General features: G+C 53.5%; 1 protein-coding gene across 11 annotated transcripts in view; it reads left to right on the top strand.

Moving 5' to 3' along the window:
- The window catches only part of Acot7 (acyl-CoA thioesterase 7), a 91220-nt gene that overhangs the window by 14717 nt on the left and 56547 nt on the right, over positions 1 to 19956 (top strand). For 7 of the 11 annotated variants that reach the window (XM_070037225.1, XM_070037226.1, XM_070037221.1 and 4 more), the window contains one exon: positions 14822 to 14939. In XM_070037225.1, the coding sequence (XP_069893326.1) occupies positions 14822 to 14939 (118 nt within the window). Of the gene's footprint in view, positions 1 to 5266; positions 5365 to 7004; positions 7113 to 14821; positions 14940 to 19956 lie in introns of those variants that run through there. The other 4 variants (XM_070037224.1, XM_070037223.1, XM_070037227.1 and 1 more) reach the window with 3 other exon arrangements.

The raw sequence follows: 19956 nt of genomic DNA, 5'->3' as shown, positions 1-19956 counted from the left end.
TTTCCCAGACTTTCCTGCCCTGCTGGCTTTGAACTTTGATCCTCAGATCTCAGCCTCCTGAATAGCTAGGATTACAGGCATGAGCACTGGCACATGGCTCCACTTTCTTCTTCTTCTTCTTCTTCTTCTTCTTCTTCTTCTTCTTCTTCTTCTTCTTCTTCTTCTTCTTCTTCTTCTTCCTTCTTCCTTCTTCCTTCTTCCTTCTTCCTCTTCCTCTTCCTCCTCTTCCTCTTCCTCCTCTTCCTCTTCCTCTTCTTCCTTCTTCTTCTTCTTCTTCTTCTTCTTCTTCTTCTTCTTCTTCTTCTTCTTCTTCTTCTTCCTTCTTCCTTCTTCTTCCTTCTTCTTCCTTCTTCTTCCTTCTTCTTCCTCCTCCCCCTCCTCCTCCCCCTCCTCCTCCTCCCCCTCCTCCTCCTCCTCCTCCTCCTCCTCCTCCTCCTCCTCCTCCTCCTCCTCCTTCTTCTGTTGGTGTTGGGGCTTGAACTTTGGGTTTTGGCACTGTCCCTGCGCTCTTCAGCTCAAGGCAAGTGCGTTGCCACTTGAGCCACAGCACCACTTCTGGTTTTCTAGTGGAGGTAAGAGTGTCATGGACTTTCCTGTCCAAGCTGGCTTTGAACCGGGATCCTCAGATCTCAGCCTCCCGAGTAACTAGGATTACAGGCGTGAGCCACCAGGCGCCTGGCCCCACTTTATTCTTCACATGTGGATAGGTCTCTTTATAGAGGATAGCTAGGAAAGTCCATGAGCAGAAACATGTTCTCCCCGCCCATCCAGGAGCAGCCCAGACTTCATTTGATGCCCTCCTCTTCCTCTCCCCTGGCCACCTCAGTGCCCACCCCTCTCCCATACTGGCCTTTCTTTCCTCTCTTTCCTACCAGGTATTCCTCCCTGCTTTTAGTTTATGCTAGGGAAAGTGGGGGGGGGGCTTCTTGTGTCCAGGTGCCCACTGGGCAGGTCCCCTAGGGTGACCTTATCAGCCTTGTCACCCTGTCAGGCCAGAGGCTCAGGCTTCAGCTGCCCGGGGCCAGCAGGGGTGCCGGGACTGCAGCTGTTGAAAGCTCTCCGGTGGGCAGTTGCGTGGATCGAGCGTCCTTGCACTTCCCTCATGATTCCGCATGAGGGACTTAGGCAAATCAGAATTTAAGACTGGATTGGGGAGCTAGCTCTGAGTTGGGACCTGAATGCTCCAGAATTAATTTGCCAAACAAATTTTCTACCCTTCACGTGTGACCTTGCAGTGGGGGGCGGCCTGCACCCCAGGATCCCAGGCAGGCTGCCTTCCAGGCTCCCACCTTCTTGCAGCCCTCAGGGACCATTGTGTCTGTTGTTCAGATGGGGAAACTGAGGGCAGAAGTGACGAGCCCAAGGTCAGTGAAATGGACTAAAACCCGATCTTTGTGGGACTGAATCCTCTGTACCTCTCCATCAGCTTGGACCCAGGACAGATGCTTGAGAAGGGGGTGCAGATGGTGGAAACAGTGCGGCCCTTCCAGATGGACAGGGGAGGGTGACCTGGCTGCTATTATCAAGGTGGGGTGAAGATCTGGAGTAAGATAGGGCCACAGCTGAGCTTCCCAGAGCCTGATGCAGGAGGGCTGGGTGGTGCTCTTGCTGTGGGTGTCCCGGGCCCACCTCCAGGCCTGGGAAGCCTGTCTTACCTGTCCTGCAGGACGTGTATGCACACCTGGAAAGGCACATGGTGTGTGAGTCCTGTCATCCAAGGAAAGGGGGCTGGACTCGCCTGTCCTGTCCTGTCCTGTCCTGTCCTGTCCGCTGCAGCTCATCACCAGCAAGGAGAATGCTGGCCACTGAAGCAGTTCCCTCACCCCGCCTTTCCCCTTCCCTCCCTAGGATTGAGCTGAGGGCCTTGTATGTTACTAGGAAACTGCTCTACCATGTGAGCCGTGTCTCCGGCCATCCTCGTCTTATTATTATTATTAGTAGTAGTAATAGTATTTGTATTATTGCCATTGAGTAGTGATGTAAAGAGGTTTCAGTTCACTAAGTTCTGGTTATGGGTACAATGCATCTTGATCTTTTGTTTTTGAAATGCGATCTTGCTATGTAGCCTAGGCTAACCTCAAACTCCTGGGCTCAAGTGATCCTCTGGTGTGAGACTTCCAAGTAGTTGGGACTGCAGATGTGTACTGCCACACCTGGGTTTGATTCTAGCCCTTACTGAGCTAGTTAAGTGTTACATTCCCTCTTGGGCACTCCTGCGCTGTTGGCACAGTCATTTGAGGTGTCAGGTGGGAGATCGATCCAGCCTTGAAACTGGTGGCCATTGCTTTCAGCAAGTGTCAGACCGTTTTATTTGTGTTTCTGTGCTGATTTGTCTGTGCTGTTCACTTTGGTGGCGCATGCATTGGGACCTCAGCTTTAACAACTAAATTGCTTTTGGTGATGGAGTCTGCATGTTGATATCCTATGCTCCCTTTAGTGACAGCAGGCTGGGCCTTGTGTGATCCTTACATTGCAGTAGGCAAGGTCTTAGAAGGAGGAGGGCATCCATAGAGTGGCACCTGCTCACCCAGCTAATCCGTGGTATAGGAAAACATTTCTAGTATTTTCTTAACTTATAATTTTGTTTTTGTTTTGATGGTGTAGAAGAATTTAACCCAGGACCTTGAGCATGCTAGGTAAGTGCTCTACTACAGAGCCACACCCCAACACTGGCTTGTTATTATGTGTATGTGTTGTTGTTTTTTTGAAGTTTTAAAGGTGCTTTGATGCCAGGCCTGGCGGTGGACACCTGCAGTCCTAGCACTTGGGAGGCAAACACAGGAGATTGATATGAGGTCAGTCTGGGCTATGTAGCCATACCCTATGTTTAAAAAAAAAAAAAAAAAAAAGCTCCTTGATATTTTGGATACAAATAGTTAATTGGATCGGATCTGTGTTTTGTAAGTATTTTCCCCTGGTCTTAGTTTGTCTCTTCATTCTCTTTAACAGTGTCTTTCTCAGAACTCTTTTTTTTGGAGGGGGGGTGGTGAGGTGGGGGGAGAGGCAGTGCCAGTGCTGGGACTTGAGAATTCATGGTCTTGTGTTCTTGCCTAGCTTGGTGCTTTGCCACTTGAACCACGCCTCTACTTTAGTCATTCTGCTGGTTATTTGGAGATAGGAGTTTTAGGGACCTTTCTGCCTGGGCTGGCTTTGAACCGCCATCCTCAGATCTCAGCCTCTTGAGTAGCTAGGATTGCTGGCATGAGTCCCCAGTTCCTAGCTCAGAACTGACTTTGATTTCAGAAGCCTGGCCCGTCAGCCATGGGCTGCTCAGGATGAGAGGAGGTGATCCAGTCTTGGCCAGGGCCATGGTGATTTCCTCTCTGAACCTTGTCTTCCTCAGGCTGAAACTGTGGGTCAGAGTAGGGGACTGTCGTCCTGGCCTGTGCCTTCCACTGACAGGCAAGCCTGCAGCACACCCAAGGGCCACAGTGACCATGAGCCTGGGCCTCGGTTTCCAGTCCATTTGCGCTGGGCATGTCCAGCCAGCCGGCTGCAAGGCTTCTGCCTGTGGGTCAGGCTTTTTCCCAAGGCTACTGCCCAGTGGCTCCAGTCTTCCCTACTCAGGTGGCCCCACACTCTGAACTTACTCTGAGCAGTGCTGAGTACCTGCTGGTCTGTCCCCAGGGTGTCCAGTGGGCATCAGGACTTTGAGCAATGCCAACATGGTGCTGGACAGTTCTGGGTGGCCAAGCTCTTGGGATTCCCCAAGTGACTGTGGGGCTGCCTCCCTCCCACCTCTCCTGAGCATGTGGCTGCAGCATGTGGAGCCCCAGGTGACTTTAGTGCACTTGCTGAATTCTGGAAATGCCCTGGATCAGTGTCTCAAGTACAGACTTAAAGCATTCAAAACTAACTTGGTTCTTAAAGGTCAGTCAAGTGGGGTGGGAGGGATGTTTATTTAAGCTGTTTTATTGGTATGACTGCATACCTAAAGTGTATAGTTGGATCAACTTTACCCTGTATATATGCCTGTGAGGCCATCACCGCAATCAAGATAACAAACATGTCCAGTACCCCGAGAGCTCCTTCCTGTTCCTGCCTTCCTCCCTCCTGCCCTCGCTCCCTTCCTTCCTCCCTCCCTCCCATTTCCCGCTCACAGATAACTGCTCCTCTGCTTGCTGTCTGTTGTGGTTGGCAGTTTCTAGAATTTTATAAAAACAGAATCAAAAACCCGTCATGTTGCATGTCTGTAATTCCAGTTCTTGTGAGGCACAGGCACAACAATCATGAATTCTAGTTCGCTCTGAGCTACAAAGTGAGACCTATCTTGAGACCAAGGGCTGATGCTGGGTACCAGCTACTCAGAAGGCTGAGATCTGAAGATCATTTTTCAAAGTCAGCATGGAATCCATGAGACTTTTACCTCCACTTAACTATCCCAGCTTTTTTCTAAAGGCTAGTGCTCTACCACTTGCTACAGCTTCACTTTCAGCTTTTTTGGTGCTTAATTGGAGATAAGAGTCTCACAAACTTTTCTACTCAGGCTAGTTTCGAACCTTGATCCTCAGATCTCAGCTTCCTGAGAACTAGGCTTACAGATGTGAGCCACTGGTGGAATTATTCTTTGTTTGTTTGTTTGTTTGTTTTTGTCAGTCATGGGCCTGAACTCTGGGCCTGGGAGCTATCCCTCAGCTCTTCAGCTCAAGGCTAGCGCTCTACCACTTGAGCCACAGTGCCACTTCCGGCTTTTTCTGCTTATGTGGTGCTGAGGAATTGAACCCAGGGCCTCATGCATGCAAGGCAAGCACTATACCACTGAGCCACCTTCCCAGCCCCAGATGGTGGAATTATTCTTGCTTGAATAATCATCTGTCGTGTGGACACGTTGTTTATTTACCTATCAGTGATGGACACATGGGTTGTGTCTGGCTTTTGATGACTGAATCGTGCGGCAGGGAATGTTTTCCATCATCTGACTGTACCATTTTAAAATGGCTTTGCTTAGTTTAGTGGATGGAGGACAGCATCTCACAGTTGTTTAACTTGGAGATAATTCGCTCATAAGGCCGAATCATTTGACAAGTCCTTATCTGCTGGTGTGAGCCAGTGTTACTGTGAAAGCCTGGAATGTTCCTTGCTCCTTTGGAGTAGGCGGTGGCCTGATCCAGCTCAGGCCCGGGCCGGGTGGAAGAGGAAGCCAGAGTTGCCTAGGGAGGTGGCAATGCCCTCCTGGAGGGATGAGGCCAAGTCCAAAGGGCCCAGCATTGGGCCGAGGCTCAGTCCCTGCAGTATATCTGGCTGTAGCTTTGGGAGGTCACAGTGGAGGCCCAGGAAGACCATGCTCATGCTATGGCGAGCCTTGTCTCTCCAGGCCCTCAGGAAGGGGGTCCTCGACGCCTGTGTTGGGGAGAAGGCCAAGCAGTGAGTTTTGGGGGCTGAGAGGAACCATAGGACTGTGGGGTGGTAGAGGGATGTTTGGAGAAGACCAGGTCTGTGTGCACAAGTGGGCAGAGCTGTGGGGTCTGGACACTGTATTCTGGGGTGCTTGTTGGAATGGATACCCCATAACCTTTTCAAGATGGACTGGAAAGATGGCCTGTGGTCTGGGTACTCCTGGGCTCCCCAGCTTTGAGGGGTATCCTAGGGTCTGTAGGGAACTTTCGGGGCTTGAGTTGTATAGAAGCTCCACTTTGGACTCTGGGTCCGGGATGGGGCAGGGGTAAGAGTTTTCCAGCTTTTCCCCTGCTGAGGAGCAACAGGAAGATCCTGGGCACCCAGCTGCCCTGAGAGTGGACACCCTCTTCTGTCTGGAGCACGTAGCATGGGTGTGTACGTGGTGAGGGGAGGTGGCAGGCAGAGGGGCTGGCGTTCTCAGCAAATGGAGGAGTGAGATCTGCGACCAGGACTGAGGAGGCGCACTTGTGGGCAGGAGCCGCCAAGCTGCAGGGTTGGAAGACTCGGCCTCTGCCCTGCGCTCCAGGAGGGGGCTGCATTTGGGTTGAGGATCACGTTCCATGGCCGTGTGCTGGCAGAAGCGAGGTCAGCCTAGCCTACTTGGCCAGACAGGGTCCTCAGGGCTGGGGCAGCACCCACATTCTACCTGAGGCTCCACAATTTCCTCCTTCCTCTATAGGTGAGAGGATTTACAGACACCGGCACTTGTACATTCGGTAATAATTAATGTAGATTGCTTTCACCAGAAGGTCACCTGATTAGAAAGTAAGAAGAGCGGAAGAGGAGGGGGGCTGAATGCTGGCAGGAGGGGCCACTGGCCTGAGCTTACCCAAACTCCAGCCTAATGTTTCCTTTTTAATTTTTGTGTTGGTCCTGGGCCTTGAACTCAGGGCCTAGATGTTATACCTGAGCTCTTTTGCTCCAGGCTAGTGCTCTACCACATGAACCTCAGCTCTATTTGTGGCTTTTTGCTGGTTAATTGGAGATAAAGTCTTACAGATTTTCCTGCCTGGACTGGCTTTGGATTGAGATCTGCAGGTTGCAGTTCAAAGCCAACCTAGGCAGGAAACTACAGTCTGCTGAAGGTATGGAATTGCAGAGCCTGAGACAAGTACCCTGTCCTCAGAAACAGGGCAGAGGGGAGACTGATGTTAGTTGACTCCCCTTCCATCCACCCCCCAGGCCCTGAGGGGTCCTTGGGACTGATTTCAGGTTCAGAAGGTTATGGGCGTAGCTCTTGGGGCCGCCTTTCCACGGTGGGTGACGCTCTTCTGTCTGGGATTCTGGAGCTCCGGATGGCGATGGCCGGGCCTGGGTGGGGCCGCCTCGGCTGGGGGGCTGAAGAGGGCCAACTGCCCTGTTAGGGACAGCACAGCCTCCAGATGTCACCCTGAGGGCGGCTCAGTTCAGCTGCACCTTCTACTTCCTGCCTTCCTGACACGGCAGTTGGAGTGGTATATAAAACAAGGTTTCTATGACAACTTCAAACTCTTCCTGTTTACATTGAGCAGCCCCGGATGTCAGTCTGGCTGCTCCCTCCCAAGCCGGGACTGACCTGCAGGGAGCTGGGACTGTTCTGGGTCAGGCAGGCCTGAGCATGGCCCTGCGCAGTAGAGAAGGATGAGAGGCCGTGATGCTGGCTGCCACCGCCTCCCGTGCCTGACTCTGGGCTGAGCATGGGCCATCCCCGCTGGCATGGCCTCCCAGCTGAGCAGGTACTGCCCACGCTGTCACTGGGGGCACATTGTGTATCTGGAGGATACTTGGAGGAGAGAGCTGGGCCGAGCAGTGTGCTTCGTGGCTGGCTGTCTGCATGTGCCCAGGAAGGCTGGTGAAGTACCTCCCTGGCCTTGTGCTTACTGATCTTGAGCCAAAGCTGGGACCAGAAGTCCAGCCTCAGTGACTTGGTGGACTTTGGGTGGGTCAGAGGAACCCCCAATTTGAGCCTTGGGGTCAAGGCAGCTGCCTCTCTTCCCAGCCTCGCTCCTGCTCCCTCTTCTTATGCTGTGGCTTGCCTAGTGCTACTGCTCTGCTTCCTCCCCAGCCATCAGCGTTGGGTCTTTGGTATTAGTGGGTACCGGTCTGAGGACCCCATGTGGGGCCTCTGGTCCATCCCCCACCCATCCAAAGTGTGAGGAGCTTGGGGGTGGGTTGCTAGCACCTCCCTGTTCTGCTTCGGGCCTGCAGGTACCCCCAGAACTCTTTCTTGCCCGGCTCTTTCTTCTGTCCCTACCTCCTTGTGAGGGAATAGTAGGGTCTCAGGGTTTGGCAGAGCTCCCTGGGGGAAGATGAGGTGCTCCCATGTGTCTCCCTTTGCCTCTCAGGGTCCTGTGGTTGGCCATGAGCCTGTTTGGTCCTGTGAAGCAGCCTGGTGTGAAGTTCCCAGGGCTCCTCACCCCCCAGGGGCAGCATCCCTGTCCCCATGTTCCTGACTAAGGCATCTGTTCCTGAGGAAGCTCCAAGAGTTCACAGGCCCCCTGTGGGGGCCTCCAACCTGCGCCGCACACACCATTGCCACCTCTACCTCTCTGCGAGGGAGGGGCCATCGGAAGGGAGAGGTCCCAGAGCTTCCGGCCCGATCTGTGTGCTGTCCTGAGCTGCCACCCACCCCTAGCCCTCCTGGCTCAGCGTGTGCCCCTCAGCAGCCGGACCAGGGGCCTGCCTGGCTCTGGCACCATGGGGACCTCAAGAGGACTGGGCCTGCTGCGTCACCTGACTGCTCAGTGTGGCCGCCTCCTGCCTCAGTTCTCTCACTCGCCGTGAGTAGAGGAAGCGACACGCCACACCCCTCGTTGCCATGGTTTTCATGCAGCAGTGTTTTAATTTTAGCGCTGACATTTTCGAAGCAGAAACAGAGATGCTGGCCACCCTCCCAGCGGAGCGGGCTGTGGGAGGGCCAGGCAGGGGCCAGCCCCCTGGGCTGCTGACAAGATGACAGTGCAAGGACCAGGCCTGGGCTGGCGGGGCCCGGGGCTGCGGGAGCCGAGCCCGGCATCCAGGCTGCGGCACCACAGCCCCGCTGGGCCACCTGTGCCAATCCTTGCTGCCACGGAGAGTGGGGTGAGCACAAACAATACAGTCAATGTATTCTTGTCATCTAGAGCAAAGGCTGAGATCAAAGCGTCGGCGGGGCTGTGCTCTCGCACAGGCCCCGGGGAGCCTTTCCTGCCAGCTTCTAAGACTTCTGGCAAACTCAGCACCCCTAGACTTATGGCTGCTTCACTTCAGACTCTGTCTTGTGTTCACATGGCCTTCTTTCTCCCTGTGTGAAGGGTGTGAGGATGTCACTCATTGGATTAGGGCCTACCCTGTAATGATGTGGACCTAAAATGTCGCCCTAAGAGCTCCTGTATTGAAGGCTTGGTCCCTAGTACAAGCGATGTTTGGAGGTGGGCTTTGGGAGACTGGCTCCCAAGGGCTTTCCTTAAATCAGTGGTCTATTTATGGACTCTTAAGTTTGAGTAAACTCTTGGGAGGCGTTGGAACTGTGGAAGGGAGGCCTGGTTGGGGGAGAGCGTGTCTTTGAAGGTGTATCTTTTTTTTTTTTTCGGGGGGGGGGATGGTGTCGGTCGTGGGGCCTGAACTCTGGGCCTGGGTGCTGTCTCTCAGCTGTCATCTCAAGACTAGTGCTCTACCACTTGAGCCACAGCACCACTTGTGGTTTTTTCTGCTTATGTGGTACTGAGGAATCGAACCCAGGGCCTCATGCATGCAAGGCAAGCACTCTACCACTGAGCTACCTTCCCAGCCCTGAGGGTGTATCTTGCCATAGCCCCTTCCTGTATTTCCCATGCTTTCTGACCCCCATGAACTTAGTAGCTTCTGCCATGCGCTGGGCTCTTCTGCCTTGCCTCTGGTCCATGGCAGTGGTCTGGCTGGCCATGGATTGAAACCCCTCAGACAGAGCCAAAGTAAGTCTTTACTCCTTATTTTATTTATCTGTGCTTCCCTTGGTCTTTTCAGTTGAAGCTGCCACTCTACCACTTGAACCAAATCTCCACTTCCAGCTTTTTTGGTGGTTAATTGGAGATAAGGTAGACTTTCCTGCTGGGCTGGCTTCAAACAGTGATCTTCAGACCTCAACCTCCTGAGTAGCTAGGATTATAGGCATGAGCCACCAGTGCCTGTCTTCTTTACACCTTTTAAATGGCTTCTGTCCGTTATTTGGAAGGGTCTGTTTCAGCCCAGGGCACAGGCTCCGTGCCAGGCTCAGGCTGGGTTCTATCTTGGGAGGGTGTCAAGAAACAGGAGGACAGGAGTGACTCCCCTCTCAGGCCCTCCTTGTCTGTTCTTGTACCTGTCCTTTCTGCTCCAGAATGCCAGCTCCTCCCTTATCTGTACTCTGGATGGGCATGGAGCCATCTGCAGGGAAAGTGGCTTTACCCTGAGAGCACGGCTGCAGAGCTCTCCTGGGACAGACCCGAGGGAGACTGAAGAGATGGCTGGAGTTCTCTCAAGGGACTTTAGAGTAATTTGATGACGTAAAATTGACACTCTCACTGAGCTGTGCTCAGAAGCTTCCAGACTCCCAGATCACCTTGTCCTTATTGTTCTGTGTTCTTTATTTCACCTAACTTTGTATTAGAGCGCTTCTGCTCGAGGCTGAGTGATACTCTGTCGTATGGGTATAACTTCTCCATCTTTAGTGGTGGACATTTAAGGTGCTGGACAGTCTTCTGGATAGACTGACCTTGCTGCTTTCTCTTGTGTGAAGTCACATGCTAGGGGAAGGTCCCAGACCTGGGCACACCTATGCACTTGCTTGGGCTTTTGGAAGAGAATGCTGATCACTCTCCATGAGCTTCTGTCGATGCTGCTGCCCCATTTGTAGATGCATCCTTTCTCTTCAGATGCTGCTGGCTGAGTGGGATGGGCACAGGTAGGGCAGTAGGGATGGCCAGGTGTGCTTGATAAACAGCAGTGGTTAGGCAGGTGCAGTTTGGAGCCCCACAGGGCAGTGGAGATGAGGTGGAGAAAGGTCAAATACCTTACAAGGGAGCTGAGTCCTTATTCTACAGCAGGAATGGTTGACGCAGTCATCACCAGATTCCTGCTTAGGATGGTCTCCCTTGGGGCAGTGAGTCAGGATATAGGCCTGGTGGAGAAGCTGGATACCCTCCTCAGACACCCATCTGAGTGTGTGATCCTCTTGTCTTCTGAGCCCCTCTTCCTAGAACGGAATCCAGACTGCTGTAGTCCCAAGGCCTCCCATGACAAGCTTGGGCCTTGTTCCTGGTTATTTTCATCCGCAGCCCCTGTGTGGGCCACATGCCAGCTCTGTGGGTTTGCTTTGTAGAATTACGTCTTTGAGGCAGGCCCTCTTGAAGTGCCGCTTCTCGTCAGGACATTTCCTTGGCCTCTGCCCTCTGTTCCTCCACAGGATGTGGCCAAGGTGTCACTTCTTCTGGGAAGTTTGCCCAGAATCCTGGAGGCGGCTCTTAGCTGCATCTTTGCTCATCTTCCCAGGTGCCCATGTCATCAGCCTGCTTCCCACGTCAGAGGATGCTGCAGAGGGCAGTGGTTCCCATGGAGCTTGGCCTGGGGCCCCACCCAGCCTGGCCTGTTTATCCCATTAGGACTAGATCTGTGTGGTTCTTGTGTGGGCCAGGAGTAGCTGGCATGCAGGGGAAAGGGGAGGCTGTGGGTGAGTCAGCAGCCACTGCAGCTGGCGGAGGATGGCGAGGTCTAGCCAGAAGGAGAGGAGTTGGTCGTGCAGGAAGCGGCATCCCTGCCTGGCTGGCTGGCTGGCTTTTCTGGAGTCTGGGCTCCGTGTGTGTGTGTGTGTGTGTGTGTGTGTGTGTGTGCGTGCGCGCGTGCGTGCGTGCGTGTGTGTGTGTGTGTGTGTGCGTGCGTGCGTGCGTGCATGTGTGTGTGTGTAATAAAATGGGCATGGGTTCCTGGGAGGATGTCACAGATCAGACTTCAACCAGAAGTCCGACTCCACAGTCAGGCCTGGGACTGGGCAGGCTGGGCCCTGGCTGATACCTGAGCTGGCCCCTGTGCTTCAGATTCAGGAGGGTCTTCATTAACTTGGGGCCTCCAGGAGTTGTGTGTGCTGGTCACATTCCTGCCGGGTCCAGCAGGTGGTCCAGTGTCCTGCCTTCTCTGCTGGCATTGCTTCTCTTTTATTTTTCTTTTGTTGATAGTAAAGAGCAATTCCAATACTTTTTATTACCCTTGTGTTTGCCAAAACGAAAGCTTGAACTAGGGGCCACAAATTCCCTTGGCTCCCCTGTTTCTTGGAGATGAGGCATGTCTGGCTGGATGTGTGGCAGTTGGGTGTGTCTGGGAGGAAGGGAGAGGCAACACTGGGGTAGTGGCTAGTGGGGGTAAGGCCCGGCTGGGAAGCCACTGGGACCAGGAGCTTGCTGGCTGCCACTGCCTGAGCAGTCCTGAGGAGCAGGACTGAGTGCGCTGGGCTTTTTGGCCTCATGATAGAAATGACAGCAGAGTCCTGTCCTGGGCAAGGACCTTTGGGGATTAACGTAACGAGGCTGTGTTTCTCAGTGGCCAGTGGCCTGGGAGTTGGGATGGTCCTTGGTGCAGGACCCCAGGGCAGCAGGTGATGGCTGGGTTGGGAAGAGAAGGCATGGGGTTGAAGCTTTTGATGCTTATTCCCATGGAGATAGTGCCATGTGCGGGGTCCTTGGTTGGTGGCATGGAGTTCCTGGAGTAGGCAACCTGCCCCTCACCTTAAGCCCTGCTTCTTGGGGTGGCTCCAGATTCTCTCTCAGCTTTAGGAGCCACTCCTAGCCTCTGATCACAAAGGCTACCCTGAAGGTTCCCTTCCTCGGTGCCCATGGGCTCCTTCCTTCTTCCTTCCTGGCAGCCTGGACTGGTGTTCTTGGCAAAGGAGCCTCACAGAGGTACCAGCTGCTCCTCAGACAGTCTATGCTCTGTCCTCACCCTGCGAGCAGTTGCCTAGGCAGCTCTGTGCTCTGCCACCTCGTACCAGCCTTGTCCTGTGGAGAGGGCCCCTGGCTGTCCCCCCGCCCCCCGCAGCAGGGCACATAGGGGCCTTCCTGCTGAGTTGGAAACGGGAATCAAGGAGACACGTTGTAAAAACTGTTTTGTGATTTACAATTGGCTGCGTTGGAGCTCAAGCTTAAAATTCGCAAAGACCCGTAACAGCGTAAATGCAATTTCTTTCTTTTCTTTTTTTAAAATTGTATTGTCAAGGTGATGTACAGGGGGGTTATAGTTGTAAATGCATTTTTAAAAAACAAGTATTTTTTGTGTGTGTGATTTCCACTTTTTATTTATCTTTTTTTTTTGGTCGGTCGTGGGGCTTGAACTCTGGGCTTGGGCGCTGTCCCTGTGCCCTTCAGCTCAGCACTCTACCACTTGAGCCACAGCGCCACTTCCGGTTTTCTAGTGGTTTATTAGAGATAAGAGTCTCATGGACTTTAATTGCCTGGGCTGGCTTTGAACCATGATCCTCAGATCTCAGCCTCCTGAGTAGCTAGGATTACAGGCGTGAGCCACCGGTGCCCTGCTTATTTATCTTTTTGTGCTGACATGGGTGCTTGAACTTAGGGCCTTTCACTGTCACTTGTATTTTTCCACTCAGAGCTAGCACTCTTCCACTTGAGCCAATTTCCACTTCTAATTTTTGTTGGTTAATTGGAGATAAGAGTCTCTGATTTGTCTGCCAGAGTTGCCTTTGAACCACAATCCTTAGATCTCAACTGGCATTGTTTGCTTTTTTTTTTTTTTAATCAGTCCTGGGGCTTGAACTCTAGGCCTGGGCACTGTCCCTGAGCTCTTCAACCCAAGGCTAGTGCTCTATCACTTGAGCACAGTGCCGCTTCCAGCCTTTCCTGTTTATGTGGTGCTGAGGAATCGAACCCAGGGCCTCATGCATGTGAGGCAAGCACTCTACTGCCGAGCCACCTTCCCAGCCCTTGTTTACTTTTTTTAGCTTACTGGTGCAGAGGTGGGAAGATTTCACTGTTACATTTCTACACATTAAACTGTGAAATACCTTCTTCCTTCCTGCTCCGCGGGTCCTTCCTCACGTCACTGTGCTGCCACGCAGGTGGCTTCCAGCCCTGCCGTCAGACCTGAGGGGGCCTCACTCCTGGCCACATCTCACCCGGGGGAGGATGGCTTTGGGGATGGGACAGACTCAGCTGTCCATCACTTGGGGATGTCTGGGTTCATTGCTCTAGAAAATGCCATCTTCTGACTCTTTCCTGGAGCCGAGAGAAAAGTCCTATGGGTTAACATGTATCAAGTACCTGCTGTGTGCACACACGGGCTGAGGATGATGACACTCTCTGCATGGTCTTGGGCGTTTATCTCCCACCACCGGCGGGACTGTGTGGTGTATGCCACTTTATGGGCAGGATGCAGAGGTCAAGTTTGGCAGCTTGCTCAGGACCTCAGCTGGTAGAAGCCTAAGCCAGGCCTGATCTTTGGAATATGACTTGTTCAGCTTCCCAGCTGCTGAAGGCGGGGTTGGTAAATGCCAGATCCTGGGGCTGCTGGGCTGAGGCCTCACGCCACCCAACAGGGCTGGAGCTGCCCGTGTGCCTCGTAACCAGTGCCAGCCAGACCCAAACTCACCGTCTGTTGGCTATCACCTGGTTTTTTTCTTGTTATCATTATGTTTGTTGTTTATGTGGTACTGAGGAAGTGAACCCAGGCCTTCACACATACTAGGTCAGCACTCTAAGCACTAAGCCACATTCCCAGCCCCCGTTATTACCTGTGACTGTGGGTTCCATCAGTGAGGTGTTGTCTGGGAAGGTGCCAGGCTGTCCTGGGGCCACCCTGGGTAGGAACAACAAACAAGCTGGCTTGTTGAGATTCGAAAGATGTGCAGCGCCTTGCCTGGCTGGCCGTCCACAGCAGGGACCAGTGCATGTGCTGGGGAAGTGAGCTGGTGTTTTCCTAGCTTGGGGAGCTCCCAGCTTTCCACCCTGGGCTTGGGTACCTATCTTGGACTCCCTGACCACCTCCCCACCCTGGGGGCAGATTGGAGCCAGTGGTCTCCTGCTGGCAGAGCTCAGAAGTCTTAAAGATACGACCCGTGTCCAGTTCTCAGATGCCACCCAGCTCTTCTGGGAGTCTTGATGAGGTAATGGTCATGAGATTAGCTTCTGGAGGCTTCTGAGGACCCCATTGGCTGAGTTACAGCCCTTCCTTTGCTTTCAGCCCTTCCGGACCAGGGCAGGGTTCTCCCCATGGTGCAGCTGGTAAAAGTCTCTGGCGTTCCCGTCTCATGAAGCGAGGACCATGTAGCCCCTTTGTGTCCTGTCCATGAGGAGCACCCCATCTAGGGGAGCCCAGATGTGCGGGACGTTCTCTTCTTCCTTCTGGAAGCCAGAGGGCTCTTGAGGGCCCTGCCCTTCCCCGGGCCGCTGTGCACAGGTGGCACTCTGTCCTGGAGGCCTCATCTCAAGTCTCTCTCTTGCACCAGGATCATGCGGCCGGATGATGCCAATGTGGCCGGCAATGTCCACGGGGGAACCATTCTGAAGATGATCGAGGAGGCAGGGGCCATCATCAGCACCCGGCACTGCAACAGCCAGAATGGGGTGAGTGCCCTGGCCTGCCCAGCCATGGGCTGTGCCAGTCAGGGATCAGGAAGGTAGTTTACAGGGAGCCCGGTTCTAGAGTGGGCCCTTCCCTTGCCCACCGGTGGGCTCATGGATGCTCTGGTTCAGTCAGTCTTAGAGGGGCTCCTGGGAGTGAGGTTTGGTTTTGACCTCAGTGAGGAGGGTAGGAGGCTGCCAGAGACAAAGCTGCCAATCCGCTGCCAGCCTTTGTCGTCAGCTGGGCTGCACTGTTGTGGAGCCCCAAGCCTCATCTTGACCTGGTGGCTCCATTGTGGTCAGAAGCGGACCTCACCTGCCGGGAGGAAGTTTGTAGTGGGGCTCAGGAGTCTCATGAGCCTCACTGTATGGGGTTTGGACAGCCCTTGGCCGAGGTCCCCCCTTTGCACCTGACCAGAGAGAGTTTGGTGTCATAGACAAGTGCTTTGTCTCTTTGCCCTGTTGCTTCCTGCCCTAAAGCCCAACAGGCCTGCACAGCCATGCCTGGACAAGGCCCACTGCTGCCTGCCCTGCAGCTGGGTGCAGCAGGGATGGAGTAACTTAGTGGTATGTGTGTTCTGTTGCCCATCAGTTAGTCCTCTGTGTTTCCTTTTCTTTGGGCTTCCCTAGAGTCTTTGAGACACAGGTTGAAATTAGGACAGTAATTACAATGGCATTTTCTCTGTGTTCAGCTGAAAGGACGAATCTCATATCTCTTTCTTAAAGCCAAATGCCAGAAATGATGAAGCTTAGCGAGGAAAGCACTGAAAGCCTCACAGACTAAAGCTACGCCAAGCTGTGCATGTGAAGGAAGGATTCTTGAAGGGAATTAGAATACTATTCAGCTGAAGCCCGGGAGAGCTGAAGTAGCTCCAGAAGACCAAGTTCAAAGCTAGCAGAGGTTGGCTCGTGAGGTTAAGGAAAGCAGTTGGGCTGGGGATCTAGCTCAGCGGAAGAGCACCTGCCTGGCGAGCGCAAGGCCCTGAGTTCGGTCCTCAGCTCTGGGGAAAAGAAAAAAAAAAAAAAAAAAAGGAAAGCAGTTGCCTCTAACGTAAGAGTACAGCCAAGCTGATGCCGATGGAGAATCCGCAGCCAGCCATTCAGAAAACTGAGCCAGGATCTGTGATCCTAAAGGCCCCTGAACAGTGGATGGTCAGTGAGGACAGAACAGCCTTCTACTGCAAGAAGATGCTGTGTAGGACTTCCACAGCAAGGGAGACCTCGGCCAGGGTCAGGTGCAGATCTTCATGAGACAGGCTGCTTCTCATCTGGTGCCTTTTAGTTGTTTATAATATAAATAATTCCAGAAATGCTAGGGGTCCTTAAGAAATCTCTGTCTGTGCTCTCTACCTGGAGCAATAAAGCCTGGATGGCAGCATACCTGTTTACTCCATGATTTAACCCTGTGTTTTCCGCTCACTTGATGAGACCTATTACGCAGAGAAAATGATTTTCTTTTAATATTTTTTGTAGGGTTCCAATAATCCACGACTGTAATCCTAGCTGCTCAGAGACTGAGATCTTGAGCTCTTGGTTCAAAGTCAGCCCAGTCAGAAAAAGGCGGAAGTGGAGATGTGGCCCAAGGGTAGAGCACTGACCATGAGCAAAAAAGCCAAACAAGAGTGTGAGTCCCTGGGCTGGGAATGTGGCTTAGTGGTAGCGTGCTCGCCTAGCAGGCAGGAAGCGCTGGGTTCCATTCTTTAGTACCACATGCTGCACCGGAAGTGGCATTGTGGCTCAAGTTGTAAAGCTCTGGCCTTGAGAATAGAGAGGCTCAGGGAGAATGTCCAGGCCCTGAGTTCAAGGTCCAGGACTAGCAAAACAAAAAACAAAAAAACTGTAAAGCCCTGAGTTCAAATGTCAGTACTGGCATTTCCCCCCATCTATCCCCTACCCCCCCCCCCAAAAAAAAATCAGAAACTTCTCAGCTGGGCATGGTGGCTTGCCTATAATCCTAGCTGCTCTTCAGGCAGAGGAGGAGGATTGCAAAGAGGTTCAGGCCAGCCTATGCAAAAAATGGTGGCTGTCTTTGAAGTCAGTCAGCCAGGCATTACATGATACTGTACTTGTGATCCTGGTTACTGGGGGAGGCTGTAGCTAGTAGGATCACAGACAGAGGCTGGAAAAGTGTGAGACCCTATTTAGAAAATTACTAAAGCAGAAGGAGCTGGAGGTGTTGTTCAAGTGGTAGGATACCTGTCTAGCAGGCATGAGGTCTTAAGTTTAAATCCCAGCACCACCAGAAAGAAAATCCTCATTGGCATTGAACCTTGTCATTCAAGAGCTCTGGTGGAGGTGTGTGCTGAGACTGATGCCTGGTCCCATGCTGCCAGTGACCTTCGAGTCCTGATATTTAAGAACACCCCTCCTGTTATTTAAGATGGCCAACGCTGCCCTCTCTTATGGATAAGAGCAAGGTAAACCAGAACTCTTCTGGAAGTATGAGGGAATCATCCTTCTAGTTGCCCTTGAGAACTCGTGGCTGGTGGGAAGTCAAGCAGGAGCTTGAAAGAAGGTGATTACCCCTCACTGGGTCAGGTCAGTACAGGAAGGGACTGCAAGGGAGCCGTAGTTAGAAGGGGGGGCCTAACAGCCGCCCCCTCTTAGCGGATGAAGAGTTGCTTCTTACAAAGCTTCTGACAGTAGTGCCTCCTGGTGGAGAGGCCTAGCACTGTTGCAAGGACAACAAAGCATTTATCACATTCCAGAAACGTTGATAAAGCTGCTTCAGGTTTTAAGAGAATTGCCTTTGTAATTTAGGAAGTTCTGCTGTGGGGCAACGCACCTGCAGACAGCACTGCACCAGCAGATAGCACTGTACTCGCACACAACACTGCACCAGCACACAGCCCTGCACCCGCAGACAGCACTGCACATACATACAACACTGCACCTGCAGACAGCACTGTACCCACACACAACACTGCACCAGCACACAGCCCTGCACCAGCATATAGCCCTGCACCAGCAGACAGCGCTGCACCAGCAGGCAGCGCTGCACCAGCCCAGCACACAGCACTGCACCAGCACACAGCCCTGCACCAGCATATAGCCCTGCACCCGCAGACAGCGCTGCACCAGCAAACAGCGCTGCACCAGCACACAACACTGCACCAGCACACAGCACTGCACCCGCAGACAGCACTGCACCTACAGACAGCACTGCACCCGAACACAGCACTGCACCAGCACACAACACTGCACCCGCACACAGCACTGCACCAGCACGCAATGCTGCACCAGCACACAGCGCTGCACCAGCACATAGCACTGCACCCGCACACAGCACTGCACCCGCACACAGCACTGCACCAGCACACAGCACTGCACCCACACACAGCACTGCACCCACACATAGCACTGCACCAGCACGCAACGCTGCACCAGCACACAGCACTGCACCCGCACACAGCACTGCACCAGCACACAGCACTGCACCCGCACACAGCACTGCACCAGCACACAGCACTGCACCCGCACACAGCACTGCACCCGCACACAGCACTGCACCCGCACACAGCCCTGCACCAGCACGCAACACTGCACCCACACACAACACTGCACCCGCACACAGCACTGCACCCGCACGCAACACTGTACCAGCACACAGCACTGCACCAGCACACAGCACTGCACCCGCACACAGCACTGCACCAGCACACAGCACTGCACCCACACGCAACACTGCACCAGCATGCAACACTGTAGCAGCACACAGCACTGCACCCGCACACAGCCCTGCACCCGCACACAGCACTGCACCCGCACACAGCCCTGCACCCGCATGCAACACTGCACTCGCACGCAGCACTGCACCAGCACGCAACCCTGCACCCGCACGCAGCCCTGCACCTGCACGCAGCCCTGCACCCGCATATAACACTGCACCCGCACGCAGCACTGCACCCGCACACAGCACTGCACCCGCACACAGCCCTGCACCCGCACACAGCACTGCACCAGCACGCAACACTGCACCCGCACGCAGCCCTGCACCTGCACACAGCACGGCATGTTGCAGTGAAGTTTTTTGTTGTTGTTGTTTTGGTTTTTGGCATGGGGCTTGAACTCAGGGCCTGGGCACTGTCCTTGAGCTCTTTTGCTCAAGGCTAGTGCTCCACCACTTTGAGACACAGTGCTACTTGTGGTTTTCTGGTGGTTCATTGGAGATAAGAGTCTCACAGATTTTTCCTGCCTGGGCTGGCTTTGAATCACTATCAGATCTCAGCCTCCTGAGTAGCCAGGATTACAGGCGTGAGCCACCGGCGCCCAGCTTGCAGAGAAATCTTTTGTGAAAGGAAGAGTCTGTCTACTCCACAGCCTTCACTGTTCTCTCCCTTGAAGTTGATCTGGCTCCCTTACCCCAGCACCCACAACCCCATCAGCCAGCAGCCTTCCAGGGCTGAGGCCAGCCTGCCATGGGCAGTCTGAAGGTACAGGTGATTGCTAGGATTTTTAGCAATGAGACGCTTTGTAACATTAAGATACATACATTGCGCTTTGGACATGATGCTGGCACACACATAATAGATGACAATGTCATCATGTAAACATAACTTCTGATTGCCCTGAGGGACCAGAGGCGTCTATCCTGTGGCTTGCAGCATTTTCCTGATCATGGTGGACTGGAAGTGTATCTGCAGTAACTCTGAGAATGCGCAGACAGACATGCCTGGGGAGGGGGCTTTTGAGCAGCAGAAATGGACTTCTCCTGGTCCTGGAAACGGCTGAGTTCATGTTGGGGTGCCGCAGGCTGTGTCTGGCGGGGTTGTCCCCGGCTTCGTGGGCGGAGTCCTCTCCCTGTCCTCTGTGCTAGAAGCTGTGCGGAATCTCTCTGGGTTCCTTTTCTAAGGGCACAGCCTCTTTGCCAGGGCTTCCTCGCATGGCCTCTTCTCTGCCCAGAGGCCCCCACAGCACAGGCCTTCAGCCCTGTTCCCCAGCGAGGTGGAAGGCTGTGACTGGAACGGCATGCAAGGGTGGACATGGGGACCTTGGTGTGTTGGAGGGTGTGAGGCAGAGC

The sequence above is a fragment of the Dipodomys merriami genome, unplaced genomic scaffold (assembly GCF_024711535.1).
Source record: "Dipodomys merriami isolate MVZ:Mamm:240054 unplaced genomic scaffold, mDipMer1.0.p SCAF_28, whole genome shotgun sequence".
NCBI lineage: Eukaryota > Metazoa > Chordata > Mammalia > Rodentia > Heteromyidae > Dipodomys > Dipodomys merriami.
This window is presented reverse-complemented; position numbering and strand designations above follow the sequence as displayed.